The 23,915-nt window shown below is 40.1% G+C and overlaps 1 protein-coding gene across 2 annotated transcripts in view; it reads left to right on the top strand.

The window, feature by feature from the left end:
• LOC118676976 (limbic system associated membrane protein) overlaps positions 1-23,915 on the top strand; it is a 649,066-nt gene that overhangs the window by 308,267 nt on the left and 316,884 nt on the right. For both annotated transcript variants that reach the window (XM_036351671.1, XM_036351672.1), the window contains exon 2: positions 19,415-19,647. In XM_036351671.1, the coding sequence (XP_036207564.1) occupies positions 19,415-19,647 (233 nt within the window). The remainder of the gene's footprint in view (positions 1-19,414; positions 19,648-23,915) is intronic.

The following is a 23,915-nucleotide window of genomic DNA, read 5'->3' as shown; positions in this document are numbered from 1 at the left end:
CAACTTTCTTTAGGCATTTTCAAGATGTGTCTTTCATACTTTCATAGGATATGACATTTCTTTCTTTCTTTCTTTCTTTCTTTCTTTCTTTCCTTCCTTCCTTCTTTCTTTCCTTCCTTCCTTCCTTCCTTCTTCCTTCCTTCCTTCCTTCCTTCCTTCCTTCCTTTCTTTCTTTCTTTCTTTCTTTCTTTCTTTCTTTCTTTCTTTCTTTCTTTCTTTCTTTCTTTCTTTCTTTCTTTCTTGTATCCTCACCTGAGGATATGTTTCCATTGATTTTTAGAGAATGTGGAAGAGAAAGGGAAAGACAGAGAGAAGCATCAAAGTGAGAGGAACACTTTGATCGGTTGCCTCCTGCATGAGCCCTGATCTTGGCCCTTGCCAGGGAGGAACCTGCAACCTAGGTAAATGCCCTTGGTCAGAATTGAACCCAGACCCTGCGGTCGGCAGGCTGAGGCATTATCTATCCCCTGAGACAAACCGTCTAGGGCAGGATATGACATTTCTTAGCCCTCCAGCATCAGACCTTAGTTTTTTTGTGTTTTTTTTTTTCTCCAGGAGTGTGGTGGAAAAACCCTAGATCACCTTTTTGGATTCTTATTACCCAAGTTACTAAGAATATTACCAGTGGCATACAGGGAGCTAAGCCAATGAGCGGTCAGAAAAGGTGTTTCCTCTGTAGTTCATACTGATTGCCGGCTCCGCCCGTGCCCAGGTCTAAAGCCTCTGTCCAAGGCTTTAGGCCTGGGCAGGTGACCCCCAGACTCTGATTGCTGGCTCTGCCCCTGCCTAGGCCCCGAGGCTTTAGGCCTTGGCAGGGGCCTCCAGCTCCCTCCGATCACCGGCTCTGCCCCTGCAGCTCTGGCCGAGGCTTTAGGCTTGGGCAGGGGCCCCTTCAGCTCCAATCAGCCTGCCCAGGAGCCCCCTGGCTCAGGCCCTTCCTACGCTGCTCAGGGCCCTCACGGGGACTACCTCAAAGTGACCTGGGTGCTGATGATGTTCCCAGGACCCAGGCCGCTGGGTGCCTATGTATGCAAATTAACCACCATCTTTGTTGGGTTAATTTGCATACTCATCCGACTGGCTGGTGAGTGTAGCAGAGTGACACCAATTTGCATGTTTCTCTTTTATTAGTGTAGATCTGTATAAGTGTATAAATATATAAATCATCAGCCCAATATGATTCTAATTAAACATAACTGTGACTGAACCACTTTAAATATAAATCACTAGATATAAGCCTTATCCCTATTCTGATTGATTTTATTCATCTGTACTTTTCTATGTTATCTGAAGTTTTGGTGCAGAACAGGTATTATTTGTTAATCAGAAAACCCACAATGAAATGTTTCTGAATTTCTAAACTTCTCTATCCTACATTTCTTATTGCTCCTTCAAGTTTGCTGTTTTACAGGGGGTGGGAGGTGGTGGATTTGAATGACAAGAGAGAAAGCATGACTTAACATGTCTGAATACAAAAACTCTTGTTGCTTGCTTCTTTATCGCCTACTTAAAACAAGTCATATAGACTCTTGGATTTCATTTGGCATTTCATATACACTCCTTTATCTGGTTCTGTAATAGCTGCTCTGTATCAGCTCTTTCTTTCTCTCTGCTCTTTCTCACTGTTTCTCACATTCGCTGACATTGAGTGTGTGTCCCTTCTTTATTTCTACTTCACACACTCTCTCTCATGTTTATTGTCGTAGATACATTTCTGGTTTACTTCCTCTGCCTGAATACATTTTTTAAAAAGGCATCTGAACACTGGAATCTCAGAACCTTTAATTCACTAGTACTTAGAAAAATATTTCAGAATCTTCTCAGAGAGTCCAATAATTATCAGGGATATGGATATGCACTGAAACTTAAATTTAAATTGTCAAAGGCTAAAGTCATGCGAGTAAAAGGTAAAAATAAATCACTTGAATCAATTATTAGTTATCTAATAGATTTAAATTTTTTGTTATTAAAATGGCCTTGTGTTGAGTAAAAGGGAAATATAAACATAGATATTGGCAAAGATATTGTGGGGTGGGTTGGCCCAGGCCTTTGGGAAAGAAGATTCCCTGGAGAGAGCATGGTTAACTTCCCTGATGGTTTTCATTTCAAACTCTTTCCTGCCTTCCTTCTCTAACTACTAACAATTCCCAGGACCCCGCAGACCTGCCGTACAGATTCCACCAGATCTAGTCGTTCTAATTACAAACTTCCTAAGCTAGTTAGAATGTTTCTAAAAACCTTAAAGATCATGAGCTCTATGGGTCAAAAATCCCATCTATGAAAACACTAAAGGGTTGAGCAGGGGTTGTTACATTTAATTGTTAAATGAATGACTGTTTTTCAGATTGTGAACCATTCTAACTCCTAGATCTTGCATTACTTTTCTTATCATAGTTAGTTGGAAACTTACTCCTCTGGGTTCCAAAGAAAGATATACTAGCTGTTTTAGAACAGTTAGTCAAGCTGAATTCTGTTCTCCCACCCTGCCCTTCATCACACACTTGAGCCTTCTGTTAAGGTACATATCTTTGCATACGCTCTATCACTAAAAGAGAGATTGGTTTTGATGAGTTGTGGTCTCGGGATCCACATTTCTAAGGGGAATCCTGGTCTTGAGCTCCCTTGTGAAAGCATCTGTGGAGCTTCAGTTTCTCTGTCACTCAGCATTCCAGTTGGAATGCAACTTTCTGTTTTGTTATCCAGCTAGGAACACTTATTCCTGCAGGAAAGTAGGCCTCACCACAGCACATGGCTTCTGTCCAAGTGAATCCCACTGAGTAATGATCTTTCACACACTGGAGGAGAAGCTGTCTTCTGTTATCTAAACCCTTCTATTCATCTCCCTAACTCTGCCTCTGAAAATTTAGTGCTAGTTAGCAGAAGCAGAGTGCCTTTCACATGCTGCCAACTTGTTGCTGGAGTCCTCTTGATTTTGCACCAACATCCATTACAGCCGCCTCAACCTCTCTGAAAGCACATTTTAAGACAGCCAGCCAATATATCTCTTCTATTAGAAAAACTCTTATCAGGAGAGCAGTGAAAAGACAGTGAATGCCATTACCCAAGTAATTGACAAATTAGCAGAAATAATGAAACCGAGTAGAAACAAATAGGCTTGCAATTCTGTGCAAACAAGATACTAAACAAATTTTCATAACCTATGTATAAAAATTAGTGTTAAAGGAGGGACAAGGAAGGAAAATCAAAACAACAGACTACTAAGATCATAAGCTGTATGACTGTAAAAATCTACTTTTACATAGGGGATTGTAGGTCCAAGCTTCAACGTGGAAAGATTTTGAAGTAATTTACCATATGATTCTAAATAAACTCTTTGAACACTCTAATTGCATTGATAAAAATAAAGAATTAACTCCTATCACAGTGCAAATTCATGAACCCACAAGTATTAGGAGTTGCCTTCTGTTAGACACCAACCAAAGGAAATAAAACTTCTTATTGATCAAAGGAAGACATTTACTACCTGTGCTACCATTTCTCATTGGCAGTGGTTGCTTAGCTGTGTAGCCATCCACAGTCAACTGTCCTACCGTCTGTCCAGAACTGTTTCTATTCAGAGGGATGTGCCTGGCAGTAGTGGACTGCATGGGAAGCTGGGAGGTCTTTGTGGCAGTTAGTTCTATCACATTATGCTTTATTGTCATTGGAACAGTCTCAAATGATTGGCCAACCACACTTGTTTCTTCATCCCATCCCGTGTATCATTAGCTGTGGCAAAACATTTTTCCTAGGCAAATTGAAAAATACCTTTTCCTTTAGCCAAAAGCCCTACAAATGCCTTCAGTTGGCTGTTTCACACCTAGCCAAACTTTCAAAAGCCTTTTAGCGAGTAGTTGGCTCTTCTAAGTTTGTGCCTGCTGATGCTCAGGCACATTTCCTGCCCTAATTCTAACTGTGGAGTCTGCTGAGAAAGCAGCTGGAACCAGGTAACACAAACCCATGGCTCTTCTAATGCTATGCTTCCGCTGTGGCTGTGTTTCCCAAGGATGGAAAGTAAAAGTGCTTTTGTTTAGTCAAGAATGATTCTGGTCCATAATATATTCTTATTAGCTTTTCATCTGACATCCAGAAGAAATGGGATAGCTATAAAGTCTTTTGTAGAGATTGTGGTGTGATCTCACACCTGGAACGTCCTGCTGGCAAGGTAGGATGAACAGGTTTAGTACTTTAGAGTGACAAAGAGTTAATTGCATTTTCCTACTTTAGAGAAATTTGCAGTAATTCACCTGTGGATGGCCTGCTGAGGATCACACTGTAGCAAATATTATTTTTCTACAATATCTTTGTCCTGTGCAACCTCATATCTGACCTATGCTGTTTAAAAATGAAGGATTTTAGCAACAGCAATATAGAAAGGGTTAATAGCTTATGTAAGGTTGTTAATCTCTTCTAATCTTCCTTGTAAAATAATATTACATTTCCCACATGATGGACTAGTGAGCTTTGTGGGAGAACAAAAGATACAGACCTGGTTTGCTTTTGTTGTTGGGTTGTTAATTTTTGCTAGCATTGCCTGAGGCAGATTTGCCTCTAACATCAGCCTCTCAGAAACTCACTTTGGAAAATGTTTTCTACTTATTTGTTGCCTGAGGCTAACAGGCTGAGCTATTTTGCATTGAATATGTATCTTTTGATCTTGCTTTATTTTCCTCCTGCCATTTTGTTGCTGCTAAGGACTAATGATTAGGGGAAATCTGTAAGTGAAAACTGCCAAAGGGTTTGGAAATGATCAGATTGGAGTCACTGGCTGTGCGCACACTGAGTTCTCTTGGGGCCACAGATGCCCTGTGTAGATCTCAGTGAGTAGGAACAAAATCAGTGTAGGCTCACTTAGCGAAAGCATCTACATCATAAACCATACATCCTTTGCCCTCTTGTGATCGAATTCTCTTCTCTATGGACAGATTTTCTCAAGTTCCTATTTGGTTTACCTCCGCCTCAGTAATCTGTGAACCAGGTGTTATATAGAGGTAGAGTGGTCCATAGAAAGTCTACATTTATAGTTACTTTCATTGTTAGAGAAAACTTTTTTATTGAATACCGCAGGATTTTCATGCACTTAAATCATTTCTGCACTGATATACTTAGAACAAGGAAATCAGGGACTCTGACTTAATTTTATAGTCTAGCAGAGGCATACTTGTAATGAGAAGCATCATGTTGCATGGCACTAGGTCTTATCCAGATAGGAGAGTGTTTGTAGAAATTAAGGGATCCACATTACATGAGAGTAAAAGGAAAAGACATATAAATTAGCAGTTTTCTTAAAGTGATCCATGTTCTCAATGCAGACTGTGACAAAAAAAAGAGATGGAATGAGAAGTGACAGAGAAATATGAATAAAAGTATGATTTATACCATGTCTATTAGATCACAATATTCTAGTCTCAAGACAGAATTGTCTTGATTGATACAGTAAAGAAATGGAATATTCTGCTTCTGAATAAGGCCATTTACATCATTATTCTTAATATTCAAATATAAGAATATACCATTAAGAAATAAAATTCAGCCCAGTCAATGTGGCTCAGTGGTTGTGCATTGACCCATGAACCAATAAATTGCTAGTTCAGTTCTTGGTCAGGGCACATGCTGGGGTTGCAAGCTTGATCCTCACTAGGGGGCAGCCGATCAATGATGTTTCTCATTGATGCTTCTATTTCTCTATCCCTCTCCCTTCCTCTCATTCTAAAAATAAATAAATAAATAAATAAATAAATAAATAAATAAATAATAAAATCAATAAAAACGTAGAAAAAGAAACAAAATTTAACTGATTAAATAGAAAGATCAAATTTGCTTTATTCAACTACTCATGAGTTGGGCAGCATCCCATCAGGTACGATGTCTAGAAACTTTACAAAATGAAAAGTTTTTTATAGGCCAAGAAGGACAAGGGCAAATAAATTGTAGATTGCCTCATCTTTTTGGGGGTGTTGGAAGAGGTCTATCAAGTAGATTACTTCACTATTACTGATCAGGGAATTCCAGATTGACTGGGTTTAGGTTATATTCCTGGGAGAGATGGTACCCCAATTAGGTTAGGAATTAAGTCGGGGTTTGGTGACATGAATTAGCACAAATGACTCCATTTTAGGCCTACTTTGTTAACAATACCATGATGAACTATAACAATTACTTCATTTAGCAAAGTTCTTTTGAAGAACACTGTGACTGAAGGTAACAATAGGAACTTGAGAAAACCTACCCAAAGAGGGAAAGAAAGAACAAGACATATGCCCTAACTGGTTTTGAACAATGGATAGAGCATCGGCCTGCGGACTGAAAGATCCCAGGTTCGATTCCGGTTAAGGGCATGTACCTTGGTTGCGGGCACATCCCCAGTGGGAGGTGTGCAGGAGGCAGCTGATCGATGTTTCTCTCTCTCATCAATGTTTCTAACTCTCTATCCCTCTCCCTTCATCTCTGTAAAAAATCAATAAAATATATTTTTAAAAAAGAACAAGACATAAGAAGCAACAATATGTTATTATCCATCTGACGGAGATAAGCTCAACTATAAATATTAAAAATATTTTCTTTCATGCTTATCCTTCCCTCATTCTATATTTTTGGGAAGTTTTGCTTTGCCATGATTACTAATTTGGACACTGTTATTCAGAATGAGGAAATTGCATCTTATAATATTAGAGAAAAGAAATGTGGAACAAACTTACCAGTAGTGAAGACTGAACAAGTATTATTCAAATAACCATAGTGCCCATATAGACTAGGATGTTTAGTGAGAAAATTGGTTATGACTTAGTCATAGACCCTCCATTAACTCATAGACAATAGGGTATGTTGTTGAAGGTGGTTAGTCCTCAATGTGAAACCACTGGGAATTTTGAGATTCTTCCACCTTCACTATTATATTAGAAAAGAGACATATTTAAGAATGAGAAATGAGAAAGATCTTAGTATGTTCATTCATCTATCAAACAGTTACTGAGTTTTTTTATGTGTCAGGTTCTTTGTGAGGCAATAGAGATGCAAATATTGAGAAGACATGGCTGTACTTCATTCTTAAATAATGATGAGAGGCAGAAAAACAAAAAATTAAAATCTAACACAAGCAGGGAACACCTTGGGAAATTGGAGAATGTGCTTCACAAGGGAGGGCACATCTGAGATTGGTTTTGTATAGGAGCTTGCCAAAGCAAAAGGTTGCAAAAGGTACTTTGGGTAACAGGAAAACAAGAATGAGATAGATTGGAATCTGAATAAAAGAATAAGATTCATGGCAGAGAATCTTAAAGGTCTTAGTTTTAAGGTCTTAACTGTAAGAGGTCTTGACCTCTTGCAATGAAGGCAAACTAGATCCAAAGCCCTTTTAATTAGTTAATTTATTATTTTTCAAAATATATTTTCATTGATTTCAGAGTGAAAGGGAGAGGGAGAGAGATAGAAGCATCAATGATGAGACAGAATCTATGATTGGCTACCTCCTGCAGACCCCCTACTGAGGATCTAGCTCGTAATCTGGGCATATTCCCTGACTGGGAATCCAACCATGACCTCCTGGTTCATAGGTCAATGCTCAACCACTGAGCCACACAAGCTGGGCCTGAGCCCTTTTGAAATCTAGCCCTAGCAGGCAGTCTTATTACCTATTATTTACTCACTAAACAATTCAGAGAAGTAGGAGAACAAGTTCAAAACAATGCTTTATTAATCTCTCCTTAGATTTAGCTCTTTCCCTATCTCTGCCTATTTAATTCATTTAACAGTCATAATTTGAGGTGCTGAGAGACTATATGCCTCTCCTGTAATACAATATCAAAGTTAGAGTGCCCCAGGAAACACAGAGGGTGGCGAAGTGGAGTACAAATTCTCTCAAACTAAAGAGATTGTACATTTGAATCATTAGGGTCTTCCTAGAACGGAGTATGACCTTCACCTTAAAGCATATGCAACTCCCTTTTTAACTCAACCTGGCTGTGAAATTTCAGAGTTAAATTATGTAGTGGATGTAGTAGTACAAGAGGTGATGATGGCCTTTGACTTTCTCTCTCTCCCAAATCCTGACACCAGTTACTCCTTATCACCTCCATTACTCCCCTGCCCCCTGCCAGGGTCTGTGCTTTACGTAAATTATGGCTTATATCTACGGTGTCATTCTCCAGTTTGAGTATGCGAGTTCCTTACAAGAGCGCACCCAGATGGGCTCTCTCTTCAAACTCATCAGCTCTTGAGGCGTTCATGCCCATTCTCTCAGTAACTTCCGAAGCTCCATTTTATCATCTGATTCCAAGTCCTACTCATGACCTGATTGTTGATCTGTTCAAGAACTATAGTCTTCAAAGAAATGTTTATATGAGGAAATAAAGTGATCGGGAGAAAATGAAGGAAAAAAACACAACACTAGGTTGTCACATATGTGTGAAGGCCCCTTACACCAATGCCCTTTGGGAGAAAGCAGAGGAGGAAAAGATAGCTTTGAGTATAGGAAACATAGGAGGTGAGGTGAGGTGGAAAGTGAGTAACGAAAAAACAAACATGGACGTCATAAAAATTACTATGATTATAATTCTTCATGTGAGAAGTGTCCTTGTGATTCATAAGCATTTGTCAGTGATATATTGGTTTCTTGTCAGCTGGAGGAAGGGACTGCTACATTTCCTTTGCCTAAGATAGATCTGTTTGATATGTGCTCCTTCAATTTGCAGCTACCAGAGTCCCCTATTTCATATTTGTCTCTATAAAGTACACTAAAAATTGAAGACTTTTTTACTCTTTATATTTATCTGCCTGTATTTCTTTTACCTCTGCCTCTTGCTGTGAAGGCAAACTAGACTGCAGTGCCCTTTTCTAAAGGTAGTCCTGATAGACAATCTGATTACCTATTATTTACTTAGTTACTATATATTAACTCTGTTGTTTCATACATGCTATATCTATTAATTGTCATGTATAGAGGGCATAATTTGATCCACATTGTATCTAAATGCTCCAATGATAACAATTTACATAATGCTGTTTATGATAAGACTAGTAAGTAAGGGGTTGGGTTTTCAAGTGAAACTTATTGGCGAAGTGGAGTACAAATTCTCTCAAACTAAAGAGATTGTACATTTGAATCATTAGGGTCTTCCTAGAACGGAGTATGACCTTCACCTTAAAGCCAGAAAGAATCCTGACTTTATAACCATGCCTCATACAACAAGAATGCTTATCCTAAGTGCATTATAATTGATTTCTCCTTACTTCTGGAATAAGATAAAGAGTAAACCCTACATGATATAGAGCATATTTTCTTTCCTTCTAGGACTTAGCATATTTTTTATATTTACTTTGTAATGACTCAGAAGGTAACAACATTTTCTTTATATAGCTATGGAGTTGTTTTTTATTGCAAAGGAAGTGAAATGTTTAAATAGAAATTTGAGGCACGATTCCAAGATTATTTTTACTTTTTCAAAGGTAAAACTCAAGGCAATCCCCCCCCCCCATTGTAAATGAAAGATTTTTCACACAGAACAGTGACTCATAACAAGAATAATAATAAAAAAGGCAAGATTTAAAATTGTTTCTCACCCTCCTCCACTGAGTGGGGAGTAAGGAGAGAACCCGTAGTTCAAAGGAGAGGGAAGGGTTATAGTTTCTTGCTACTATAGAGAGAGTGTAATTGCCTCTCACACATTGAGGAGGAGAAGGACTAAACATATTCTTGCAACATGAAGGTCCACAAAGCATAGAGCATGCCTCATTTAATCAAGGAGGAACCTCAATTCTGCCAAGCATATCTCAACAGATCCCAAAATACAGCATGGACCAGCTGTTGTGGGCTGCCCCGAAGAGAGATCCTGATGTGTGTTCTAACTGGATCTGATTAAAAGTGGTGAGGCATTTCAGGTCTGGGCTGCCTATGCACAGGTATGCCAAAGCCCTTTAAAAATGTTCCAGAGATGGCATCAGAGCCTCAATTTACATGGCTGCACTAGCATCACACTGCATCATTCTGCTTTTGATGTAATGTTCATGGGCTTTAGGGGACCAGTTGCTGACCAGATGCAAGAAAACATAGGGCCCTAAATTGAGGTTTCACTGGAGGTGCCTACTAATAAGAGAGGAATTGGAATAAACAACAAAATCTAGAGATTGCTAGATTTAGCCACCAAAATGGGATTTCTACAGAATGATTGTCCATGACTCAAATTATTAAAAGTGACCAGCACAAAAATTTATTAGACTCTTTGAAGCTCACTGGGTGCTCTACATTTAATCCATTTAATAATCACAATCATAAAATAAGGTAATTATTATTCCTGTTTTGCTGAGGAAAAACAGGGAAGCTCTTTAGTAATAGTGGACCATTTATGGCTAGGCGCTGCTCTATATGTTTAAAATTAACCCACTTAGACATTACAACATTGAAGTAGATACTGTTCTAGTCTTTATTTTACAGATGAGGAAACCTAGGTACAGAGAGGTCAAGCAAATGTCCCAAGATCATAGAATGATCATGTGATGGAGGTAGAAAACAGAGCCCAAACTGTCTTAGCCTGAACCCTTTACCACCCCACCATGCTGCCTTCTTTGCTAGGTAACTTGCCCAAAGCTACAAAACCATGGAGCCTGTGATTTTTCCACCTCATCACTGACAAGAAAATGGGGATCTTGAGTTATGGTGTAATTTAAAAGATGCTGATTTATTTTTCTAAAGTGAACAAGACTCTTGGAAAGACCTCAGGAAAGCTATTTCCAAGCATTTGTAAATGTTCCTGGGATTGATCCTAACTCTAGCTATGACTGAGATTGAAATCAAGTTTTCCCTGGATCTCAGCCTCAACTCTGCACTCTTTTTATAATTTCTGTCTTCCTTTTTTCATGTATTTCTTCTATGTAAATGTAGAGATGATACAGTTGATGTGATGACAAGTGAAGCACGGAGTGTCCTAGAATTGACGGTTTGTCCAGGCATGTTCAACTCTTAAATTTGGTGGTTCTGTTTCTCCTATTCTTACCCTTCACCTCACCTATACCATCTGCATGGAATATATGTTTATGCTTCTTCAAGAAATTGAACCTGAAAATACAGCAATGTATATATCATATATCTATATATGTAAAAATGCACATATGATTGGGCATGGGGCTACCTAGTGATATTAAGAGACAAAAAGCATATTTAGGGAGGCCTTTCCATTGTTCCAGGGCTCGCACAGCCTGACTTGGCTTTACCGTTTACAGCTATGGATTCTTTCTTGCTCTTATAGGTGATACACTGTTCTCATAAGTAGTACCCAATCACAGAGAGGGTGTTTTGTCAATATGTCATGCACAAATAACTAATTTAAGGAAATATATAATTGATCAGAAATCTGGGTAATAATACATTCAGTAGGTGTCATTATACTCTCTAAAGAGATAAACTTTTAGAATGACTTAGAGAAATCACTATTTCTTTTATAATCATTTCTGTATATGAATATTTTCTTCTTGTCTATAATACTCTACCAGAAGACAATTTGAGCATTAGCATATATACTTGTTTTACATCTTGTGAAATGTTTCCATGTACATCACCTCCTTTTATTCATAGAACTACCATAAAAGTGGTTCTAAGAGGTTGGGGCAAGTATCATTAGCCTCATTTTACTGGTGAAAAAACTAAGATACAGAAAGGTTAAATGAATTACCTGTGTTTCACTAGGAAATATACTGAAAGCCAGAACCAAAATAATCCTCAGGAACTAAACAGTGTGTCTTTTACCATAATACTCCATCAGCAGTGTTCAGATTCCTGAATCATTGTGGCCAGTGATAGAGTCATGCACATCTGGTTCCTGTGGTTCATTACCTCCATGTTCTAACCCTCTCTTGAACTTCCATCACTACTTCATGTGTGTGTATAAACACACGTGCATGCAGGCTCTTATACATGAATGTGTGTGAAGCAGATACAGTGAGAGGATATGATCCTACCATATACTAGTTGTAGATACTGTCATGGTGTTAATTGGACCAAAATTCAGAATCTAGAAAACTATACCATCATCAAACTAAGATCTGTTTCTGGTTCAAGAGGATGAGACAAAGAGAGCAGGCAGGGTTCAAAGCCAGAAGTCAAGTGTGGAAAGAGGAAGAGACAGGAGCAAGGCAGATAGAGAGCCAAAGCTTTTTTTTTTTTTTTTTTTTAATATATTTTATTGATTTTTTACAGAGAGGAAGGGAGAGGGATAGAGAGTTAGAAACATTGATGAGAGAGATCGATCAGTTGCCTTCTGCACACCCCCCAGTTGGGATGTGCCCGCAACCAAGATACATGCCCCTGACCGGAATCGAACCTGGGACCCTTCAGTCCACAGGCCAACGCTCTATCCACTGAGCCAAACCGGTTCGGCCCAAAGGTTTTTGTTGCAGACAAGGCTTGACAGGTGGCCTGAGGTCAAGTAGACAATCGCCACAATTCTTTTATTTTCTACTGAGTTTAATCTTAGAACATGGTAACAAAGCAGAGATGATCTAAAATGATTAATTCAAAATTCCTTAAATTTGGTTTTTAACTGATTTGTTATTTTTTTAAAAAAATATGTTTGCATATGTGTTGTTGGAATTCATTTTACTTAAAATAATATGATAAAGTCAGACTACAGACTTCTGACTCAGGAGAATTTGGGATATTTCCATGATGCTTTATTTCATCCTCTGCTTAGAACTTTTTCTGATTCCATACTTTAATGCTGGGAATTGCTTCCCAGAACAAGTATATTTCCTTCTAGAGTAATGAATTGATTTACTAGGGTGTTTGTACCTTAAAGTTACAAAGAAAACAATATAAAAATAAATGGCCAACACATTCTTGAAGACTTTCTTCCCATCTACATCTTGAATTATTCCACATCTTATAAAAGAGGGAGAATCACAAATGTGAAAAAAATAAACTTATAACCAGAACATCACTATGTCATGAACTTATATATTCAGGGGGTTTGGTGGCAATTTAGTTCTCTGTACATTAAGAAGCATGTGCCTATGAGAAAAGACTGCTGCTCTGTAGTTGTTTGTCCCATGTTCCTGGACATTTAAACAAAGTCTAACTCAGGATTTTTCAACTTTGACCCTGTCAGCATTTTAGATGGAATATGTCTTTGTTGTGTGTGGGGCGGGGGGGGGAAAGGGGAGGTTGTCCTTTACATTGTAGGATGTTTACAGTATCCTTGGTCTCCACCCACTAGTAGCAACCTCCCCCCTCCAGTTGTCACAATCCAATAATGTCTCCAGTATTGTCAGATATCATCTGGAAGCACAAATTGCCCCCACTTGATAGCCATTCATCTAACTGTTCTTTCTTAAATTAAGAGCAAATCTTGTCCTCGCCAGTTTGGCTCAGTGGATAGAGCATCGGGCTGCAAACCAAAGGGTCCCAGGTTCAATTCTGGCCAAGGGCGCATACCCAGATTGCAGGCTAGATCTCCAGTGCGGGGGGTGAAGGAGGCAGCCGATCAATGATTCTCTCTCATCATTGATGTTTCTATCTCTCTCTCCCTCTCCCTTCCTCTCTGAAATCTACAAAAATATATTTTTTAAAAAAGAAACAAATCTCTCTATCTGGCCAATTCCACTTTCCTCAGTCCTTACGTTTAAAAAATTACGAGGGTAGATAACTACTGAGAGCTTAAATAAAATGTAATTTATTTGTTATCAATGTTATTATGTACTCTTGAGAAATAGTAGAAAGTTTAAGTTTGGATAAATTATAAATTGGTATGTTCTTGGTAACCAATAATGCTTGTTAAAAAATGAAGATGTTTCTAGTAGCAATGAACAGGCTTAATATCTAGTAGATGTGTATCACTTACATCATGGATATACTGTCAGTAAATATGCTATTGAGCAATCAATAATTCGTACAAGTGGAATTTAGCATTTCATTTCTGCTTTCAATTAGATTCATTGTTTTGGAAACATAATCCCCAGACTTATACAGTAAAAGTGGAATTATTAGTGTACCTGTTTGTATAAGGTACATAATATAGTTGGTGTAAAATGTTCACAGAGATCCAATGCTTGAGATTTTTATGGGTGTATTGATATTTTGTGACAGTTTTGTGAACTTAGATATACTGAACAGGGAAGATAGAAGTTTGTTTGCTTGCCTTTCTGGTTATTTTTTAAGCTGGTTTTTATAATATTATTGATTCATAATTATGATAAGTAACCCACCTGATATTTTTGCTTTCAAGGTTAAAATGGGCCATCCACTAAATGTTCATCTAGTGCTTTATGCTTCTTTTTGTTGTTTTTCACATACAATATAGATTATTTAATTCCCAGGGGTGATTTTCTATCATATTGGAGTCAGTGCATTTTTTCTCTTTTGCTTTAATTTTAATACCACACTCAATAATTCTCTTTAAATGCCCCTTTGTATCTGATCATTTTATTTATTTCTTAAGAAAACTTAAAATAGTTATCCATCTATTCTGTGCCTATTAGATAATCCTATATAATAAAGAGGCAATATGCAAATTAACCCTTACACCCTCACAAGATGGCTGCCTACGACCAGGCCAGCAGGGTTGTTAGTGAGGGATGACCAAACGACTGAACAGCAGGCTGTGTGGGGTGACCAGGCCAGCAGGGGGGTTAGTGAGGGATGACCAAACGACTGAACAGCAGGCTGTGTGGGGTGACCAGGCCAGCAGGGGGGTTAGTGAGGGATAATCAAACAACTGAAGAGCAGGCTGCATGGGGCGACCAGCCAGTGGGGGGGCCATGAGGGGCAACCAGGCCAGCAGGGGGTCAGTGGGAGTGACCAAGTCAGCAGGGGGGGGTGCAGTTAGGGGTGACCAGGCTGGCAGAGGGGGGCAGTTGGGGGCAACTAGGCTGGCAGGGGGGGCAGTAAGGGGTGACCACGCCAGTGGTGGGGCAGTTAGGAGCGACCAGGCCAGCAGGAAGGGGTCACTTGTGGGTGACCTGGCTGGCAGTGGTGGGTTGTTAGGGGTGACCAGGCCGGCGGGGGAGAAGTTAGGGGTGATCAGGCTGGCAGGGGGGCAGAGTTGGGGTGACCAGGCAGTCAGGCAGGTGAGTGATTAGGAGCCAGCAGTCCAGGATTGTGAGAGGGATGTCTGACTGTGAGTTTAGGCCCGATCCCCGGGATCGGGCCTAAACCTGTAGTCAGACATCCCCTGAGGGGTCCTGGATTGGAGAGGGTGAAGGCTGGGCTGAGGGGACCGCCCCCCCCCCCCCGCCACCCATGCACAAATTTTGTGTACTGGGCCTCTAGTTAACAAATATTTGAAAATTGACTTAATAGCAATTTATTTTATTAAATTCAGTTTATTTATTCCACATTTCAGTGAGTACTTACTGTGTACATCAAGCATGTCAAACTCAAAGGCTAACGTGGGCCAAATAAACAAGGCATGTGGCCTGCAAGCTGCAAGTTTGACATGTTTGGTGTACATGATGGGTTTATGCTGCTAGGCACTGTTAGGGCTACATAGGTGAATTCCAACAGGCTCACTGTCATTAATAATTTCATAAGGAAAGATTAGTACAAATAGCCTAATGTAATGTGGATTATAATGAGGTCATAAGAAAAAGCCAAGTAAAAGGATGGGATCCTGATGAGAGAAGATTTCCTGGAGAGGTGGCACTCTGTGCTATGCCCATGTCTTCAGCCGCCTGCCAGAACTCCCACCTAGAGTGGAGGGATGGCCTTTGTCCCTCTCCTCTTGGCAGCAATACCTGCTCTCTTTAGGGTGCTATCCTTTCTAAATCCTGGAATGAGTTGCAACATTTTGAGCTCCTGGAAGAAACGTTCTACTAAAACCAAACAACACATAGCATTGACATGTTTTTAAAATATATCTCTTTACACTTTTCCTGATTTAGTGAAGGATGATTTTGAAGATAAAGTCATTAGTTACCCAGTTGTTGTTTTTTGTTGTTGTTGTTTTTGTTTTTAAAATATATTTTTATTGATTTCATAGAGGAAGGGAGAGGGAGAGAGAGATAGAACATCAATGATGAGAGAAAATCATTGATCAGCTGCCTCCTGCATGACCCCTCCTGGGGATCCAGCCCACAACCCAGGCATGTGCCCTGACCAGGAATTGAACCATGACCTCCTGGCTTATAAGTTGACGCTCAACCACTGAGCTACGCAAGCCGGGCTAGGTACCCAGTTTTGAAGTAGATTGTCTGGCACTAGAGCAGCATCGAGTGCAGGATAATATATTATTACTGTATCATGATGGCATAGCATGAGAATTTTCATTTGCTCTACAGGTATGCCAAATGCACAGTTGAGCCAACTCATCTCCTGATGCAAGCTCATGATGCTTATCAGCCAGTCAGTGCATGCTGGGAACCTGGGTCTGCATTAATCAGCATTTCCTCATTTCTAAATAGCCATGCATTCTGTGCCTACCCTGTGTTACTGGTTATTTTTATTTAACAAACAAAGTCTACAAACTGAGACTATTATGTTGACTCTTACCATATTTTTTCTTACATCCACTTCTTATGGTTTAAAAAAGTTGCTACCTTATATCAAGATTCTAAAATTAATTAGTTCTGAAATTGAAATAAACACATTCATTTGCTTATTTTTCAGTATGAAAGTTTTAGTCAATTTTACAAAGATGATTTTCTAGTTTATAGTCAATGCATTTATTTTGGAACTATTGATTATTAAAAAAAAAAGAACCCTTAAATATCTGGAAAAGTTGTTTTCTTTTAAGAAATACTACATTGTGCTCTGGTGCTTGGAGTTGGCTATTTATATTTAATTAGTAAAAGGAATGAATGTATGTATAAATGTTTGAATTCTAATACACCTTTCACTTATTTCAATGTAAAAGATAAATTAAAAAATTAAATATGAATGAAACACAATGTAAAAATAAGATGTTATGTAGATTGTCATAGCAAAATTCCCATATAATATATTGTTTCAAGAAGATGCATTTTTATGGGCCTGGCAATTTTGCTGAAGTAGTCAATTACTCCTTTAGGTACGATAGATCTGTCTCCTCTCAGAGAATAATTTGGAGTAATTATATGTATGGTAATTTCAACTTTTCCATGGACAAAAATTGCTAAAATATCCAAAGGACCCTAAAGACCTGATTTAGATACTCTATCTTGTGCTGATAAGAAAATTCACCCAATTCATTTGTGGATGCTATAGAGCTCAGGTTGGGGTCAGGGTGGGGTGGAATATATAGGGTGGGACAAAAGTAAGTTTACAGTTGTTTGTCTGGAAAATAATAAAATAATTAATAAGTAATAATGCAAAAATAAACTCTGTGTTTCTGGTACTCACAACAGTAAACCTATTTTTGTACCTATAAGTCTTGTGTCTACATTGTGATACTGTTAATTCACATGACAGGCATTTGTCAAATTTTACTGTTTTACACCAGATTAGTTTTGGGAGATACCTTAATGAATTAGGCAAAATCTCAGTCTTTATTTGACTGATGGGCCAATTTTGTGTATAATGCATTATATGGTATCTTTTTATCCAAAATGAACATATTAGGACCATGTGCTGGCCTAAACAGCATTCAAAGTCCATCTCTATGATATCTGCTTGCTTCTGTGTTGAGCTGTGTAGATGAGAAAAGTAGAAGGAGAAATGTGATAGAAAATTTAAAACACATTTATAGAGGTACATTTCCATTCTTCTCAGTCAAAAGTAAAAACACAGTAATTCTGCATGAATAACTTCATTTATGATCTAGAAGATAGCAAACAGCTTGTTAATTAATTAAAAAATGATTCTAAGTTGAGACGTGCCGCAAACATCAACAAGGACAGAGAAATGATGCCATTAAAGTAAAGAAGAGAAAAAGTAAAATTGAGTCTGGAAAGAAGCAGCAAGTATCCATGAAGTTAGCTCTGCACTCCCTCTTTCAGAAGTGTTAATTATCAAATGTATCTAATTAATCCCAGTAATATCTGTATGGTAGAGAAACACATATTGAGTAATGGAGATACTAAATGATACCTTCATTTGCCTGTCTTTAGGAAAATAAATAGATTGAGAAGGAAAGAAAGACCTGCATATCAAGGCACCCAACTAATTAAATAAGATAATCATGCTAAATAAAATACATAATTCAACAAAAATTAATGGGGCAAGGAGATCTGCACAATAGGAATTTTTAAAAGACTCAGCCTTTCTCCTTATGAAAGATACAAATCAGCCTCTGTATCCCTTCTGTGGACAGCCTGTGGGTAGGACATCAATTTCCTGTCTATGCATGGGTGTGGAATCTCTATGCCTGGCTGTCATGACCTGAGAGGAAACCTGGGTTTGACATAGTTTGGAAAATATAAGGGAATATGGCGTTTTGGTTGTTTTGCTGTCATATTCCTGGCTCCTTCTGTCCATCCCTCAAGCCCCAGAGTGCTGAGCAGCTGGCTCTGCAGCTGTAAGAAAGTCTGGGACAATCTTCCTATGGGGTACACATAAATCTTGCCAAAGTGAAACAGAGAAAACTTTTTGCTTGTTTTTTTTTTTGTGTGTGTGTGTTTTTTTCATTTCCAGGTTCTTGATATAATTGAAAAAACTGTATCATGTAAAGTATTTTCCCCTTCTTCAGTGGTCTGTGTTCTTTGCCCTTTTCTTTCAAGTTTCAGGGAGAGACTTTTAGGTTTCTAAAATAATAATTGAAATAAACATTTTTCTTTCATCATCCTTGCAATAGAAACTGTAAAATTGGTTTCTTCACCTCCCACAAAAGAGTGAATTCATACTAATGGGCTCAGAAATGCTGGTAGCAAGCTGTCTTGCCAGCTACAACCTGCTGCCCTCAGCAGCTGGAAACATACTTAGGCAAGACGATGCTAGTTAACTCTGATGACCTTGACCCAACACCTATCTACCTACTTGGACTTGCTCACACATGCCTCACTCCTGAGAGTAGGCATTCCAAACTTATACAGATCAAATGCAAACTCTGAAATCTGGTCTAATTCCTACCATGGTGGGGCATAACTTAAACATACCATCACACAAGAAAATAGCTATGAAAGAATAAGTACAATTCAAAACTGGGGAAATGTGCCACATTATCAATCATCTGATTCTCAAAATTACTTAAACAGATGGAGTTCTGTGTGAATGACCTTTTCCTAGATAAGAAGATAATCCAGTGGGAAATCAATACCCATTTAACTTTGACTGCATTACTCATACTCGGATTGGTTATTGCTGAATTGAGTCTAATGTAATGATATCTATCCATTGAATGGTAATTAGATCTTCAAGAAGAACTAGTGATGATATTTAAGACTCTAAGAAAGAACATGGCAATGGTTCATCCTGCATTAAATATTTTTCTTGACTGGTCTTGTTGAGTCTAATCATGTGAAGAATGAATGCAGATGCAGGCATGGCTAAAGCTCTAATGTTGTTATTCTGCTCTGCCAGGTGCATTGTAGAAGACAAGAACTCCAAAGTGGCCTGGCTGAACCGTTCTGGCATCATTTTTGCTGGGCATGACAAATGGTCTCTGGACCCCCGGGTGGAGCTGGAGAAACGTCATTCTCTGGAATACAGTCTTCGAATCCAGAAGGTGGATGTCTATGATGAGGGTTCCTACACTTGCTCGGTTCAGACACAGCATGAGCCCAAGACCTCCCAAGTTTACTTGATCGTGCAAGGTAAGAAAATGATAGGATAGGTGAGGTGGGGGGCACTGAATAATCATGATGTACAAAATACTTGCATAATACTTTCTAAAAATAAAAAAGGAAGACTTTTAAATGTATTATGGCACTTAAGTATCTGTTTTTTCTCTAAAAGAATAGACTTATAATAATGAGAAGATTAAGGAGAATATAGAGTTGAGTCTTGCCCCTATGAGCCAGTACCCTTGGTGAGAATCTTTTCTCCCGGCCCTCAGTGTGAAAATACACAGCAAAGGCTACAGCCATTGGAATAAGATGAAACAGGAACACAAGAACACACACATGCTTAGAACCATGTGAAATCCACTTTTTCATGCTGTTGAGCACTGCAAACTTTGCTGAAGGTTTGATTTTTACCTGGCCCCAGCCTAAATAATATCCCTAACTATCTGCTTTCATGATAGCAAATGTTGTTTGGAAAAATAAAAGTTTCCAGAGGCCTTGGCATCCTCTCCGCTGGCCAGCTTTCTATGTAGTTTGTGTCTCCATCTAATGGCAAGTTATTTATGAGCAAATCCAGTGACAAGGATCTGCAAAGTCATTGAGGAAAATATGCTTCTAGATTGGGTTTACAAGGACACATCTGAGTCATGGTTTTATAGGACGAAAACCCTAAATGGCATACACATGCTCCCAAACTATAGCTCTCTAGGGTCCTGTTCCCCATAACTGCAGAATGAGAACAAAGCTGATCAGCTGCACAATTTTATTGCAAGCGAAGTCAAACCACCAGCAATTTCAATCTATCTAACAAGATCTAAACACTAACAAATATCAGGGCTGTGTTCATGTATTCTTGATTTACAATTTTATGTAAATTTAATGCAAATTAGGCATGGCCCTCAGGGCTCCTGTCAAGATTCCAATGCAGTCAGTGGTGTGGCAAAGTTTGACTGTAGCTTCTATTAATGTGTATGGAATTGATTACTGCAGCATTTAAATTATTGCTCTTCCAACTACTCTGATTAATAGGTTGAAACTGGAGTAAAATACATCAGAGGCTGCCTGGTACAGGGGTGGTTTAGTCATGTGACCTCCATCTTGGTCCATTTGCAATGGCTGACAGCTTCATTTTATTGCTTTTAAAAGGCATGTCTACTGACTTGCAAAGTTCCTTTCACAATCAAAGCAGGTAATACTTTCCATTTAGTTTAATAGAAAGTACTTGAGGTACAATAATAAGAGACAGCAGGGCTTGGATCTCAGGCAGCCCATTAAAAATTTTTAAATATAACTAGAGAATTGTAAATATGTAAATTTACCATTTCCCTCATAAACACACTCTCTCTCTATGACACATGCACACAGACACACACACACACACATATGCACGCACGCATACACATGCATACCTCAAACCAAAGTTCTACCGCATTGAATAGCAGACAAAGGGGAGGTAACTAGTTTATTTAAGGTCCATTAGAAAGACTAGATGCCTGGTGCATGAAATTCATGCATGGGGGCGATCCCCTCAGCCCAGCCTGCACCCTCTCCAATCTGGGACCCCTCGGGGGATGTCCAACTGCTGGTTTAGGCCTGGTCCTGGGGATCGGGCCTAAACCAGAAGTCCACATCCCTCTCACAATCCGGGACCACTGGCTCCTAACTGCCAGCCTGGTTGCCCCCAACTGCCAACCCCTGTTGACCTGGTCGCCCCTCACTGCCCACCTCTGCCAGCCTGGTAACCCCCAACTGAGCCCCTACTGGCCTGGTTACCCTCAACTGCCCCCACTGCTGGCCTGGTCGCCCCTCACTGCCCCCCTCTGCTGGCTTGGTTGCCCCTCGCTGCGCCCCCTGCCGGCCTGGTCACCTCACACAGCCTGCTGTTCAGTCATTTGGTTGTCCCTTCCTAACCTCCCTGCCAGCCTGCTCACCCCACGCAGCCTGCTGTTCGGTTGTTACTATGACTGCATCCTGACCAATTTGCATTTTACCCTTTTATTAGTATAGATTGCTACACAATCAATATCAATACCTTTACAGGTATGAATATCTGTACTTTAAATGTCATTGGAAAGCCACTAGAGGCCACACTAGAAATTTTATATTGCCTTATACTGAATAAAATTGGACAATCTAAGTATATCACTTGGTTTGTAAATAAGGAAACAGAAGTTCATTAAATGTAGGTTACTTGTTCAAGATCACACAGAGAATTCAGGAGTACCTTGGAGCCAAACCAACCTAGAATCAAATCTGAAGCACTTTCTACTAAATATATATTTTTAAAATTTATTTCAGAGAGGAAGGGAGAGGGAAAGAGAGATAGAAACATCAATGATGAGAGAGAATCATTGATCAGCTGCCTCCTGCACACCCCTCCCCCCCTGGAGATTGAGCCTTCAACCTGGCATGTGCTCTTGACCAGAATTGAACCCGGGACCTTCAGTGCACAGGCCGATGCTCTATTCACTGAGCAAAACCAGCTAGGGCTGAAGTACTTTCTACTAGAATGAAAATTTTTATTCTAAGTGAAACAACTCAGAGTTTGATAAACAAAATAGATTCAGAGACATAGAAACATGAAATAGACTGTTGAATCTCAGAGGGAAGGCAGGGGTGAGTGGGTGGGAAGAGATCAACCAAAGAACTTGTATGCATATATGCATAACACATGGACACAAACAATAGGGTGGTGAAGGGCTAGGGTGGGGTGTGGGGAGGGGTAGAAGAGATCAATAGGCGGGAAAGGGGGATATATGTAATACTTTAAACAATAAAGATTTTAAAAAAAGAAAAAAAAATTGGAACCCAAAACTAAAAAGAGAAAATTTTTATTATTACTTCTAGAACTACCAAATTTATATTTAAGTCTGAGCTCTTAGTGCCAAATGTTCAATGCTCTTTCCTTTATTTCTGATTCAACTATTCACTTTTTAACCCAGAGGGTTAGAGTTAGAACTAGATTAGATTATACTGCACACACCTCCATGCCATGTCAGCACATATGAAATTAACTTAAATTTAACTTTATATTAAAGGAAGGACATGAACCTACTAAGTGCCAAGTACCATATATTCCTTGTTTCATCCTATCTAATAAAAGAGAAACACGGTAATTGGCGTACGACCGCTACCCTTCCCATTGGTTAATCAGGGCAATATGCAAATTAACAGCCAGCCAAGATGGCGGCTGGCAGCCAGGCAGCTTGAAACTAACATGAGGCTTGCTTGCTTCAGTGATGGAAGACTCCAATGTTCCCCGCCTGCTGCTGCACACCTCTGACCTGCAACTCTAAGCAACTATGTAACAAATATAGAAGCTAAACAAAACCCCAGAAACCTGCTATAGTCCGCCAGGCTTCAGCCAGCAGGATCGCAACATTGTACGAAACCACTTTCAGCAGTGGAGGCCTAAGAGCTGGAGCCAAGCCTCAAAGCTAAAGCTGGCCCAGAATAAAAAAAAATAAAATAAAAAAAGGAGTGGTTGGGAGCTTCCGTCACCCACCAGCCTGAAAACAGCCCTCAGCCCCTCACCCAGACTGGCCAGGCACCCCCAGTGGGGACCCCCACCCTGAAGGGTGTGTGAACAGCTGCAAACAGCCATCATCCCCTCACCCAGGCTGGCCAGGCACCTCAGTGGGGACCCCCACACTGAAGGGTGTGTGACCAGCTGCAAACAGCCACCATCTCCTCACCCAGGCTGACCAGGCACCCCAGTGGGGACCCCCACCCTGATCCAGGATACCCTTCCGGGCAAACCAGCCAGCCCCACCCATGCACCAGGCCTCTATCCTATATACTAAAAGGGTAATATACCTCCCAGCACCGGGATCAGCGGAGCCACGAGGCCTCCCGGCACCAGGATCAGCATGACAGGGGGCAGCACCCAAACCCCCTGATCGCCCTGTGGCTCTGTGTGTGACAGGGGGCGGGGCCACAACCTCCCTATCCATCCTGCTCTGTTCGTTACAGGGGACGATGACCCAACCCCCTGATCGCCCTGCGGCTCTGTGTGTGACAGGGTGCGGCGCCCCAACCCCCTGATCGGCCCTGCTCTGTGTGTGACAGGGTGTGGCACCCCAACCTCCCCCCCGCCCACGGGTCCTGCTCTGTGTGTGACGGGGTAGAGCCATAACCTCCCCATCGGCCCTGCCCTGAGTGTGAGAGTGGCGGCGCCCCAACCCCCTGATCGGCCCTGCTCTGTGGGTGATAGAGAGTGGTGCCGCACCCCCCTGATGGGCCCTGCTCTGTGCGTGACAGGGGGCAGCACCCCAACCCCCTGATAGACCCTGGTCTGT

This window comes from Myotis myotis, unplaced genomic scaffold (assembly GCF_014108235.1).
Source record: "Myotis myotis isolate mMyoMyo1 unplaced genomic scaffold, mMyoMyo1.p scaffold_m19_p_2, whole genome shotgun sequence".
Classification (NCBI taxonomy): domain Eukaryota; kingdom Metazoa; phylum Chordata; class Mammalia; order Chiroptera; family Vespertilionidae; genus Myotis; species Myotis myotis.
This window is presented reverse-complemented; position numbering and strand designations above follow the sequence as displayed.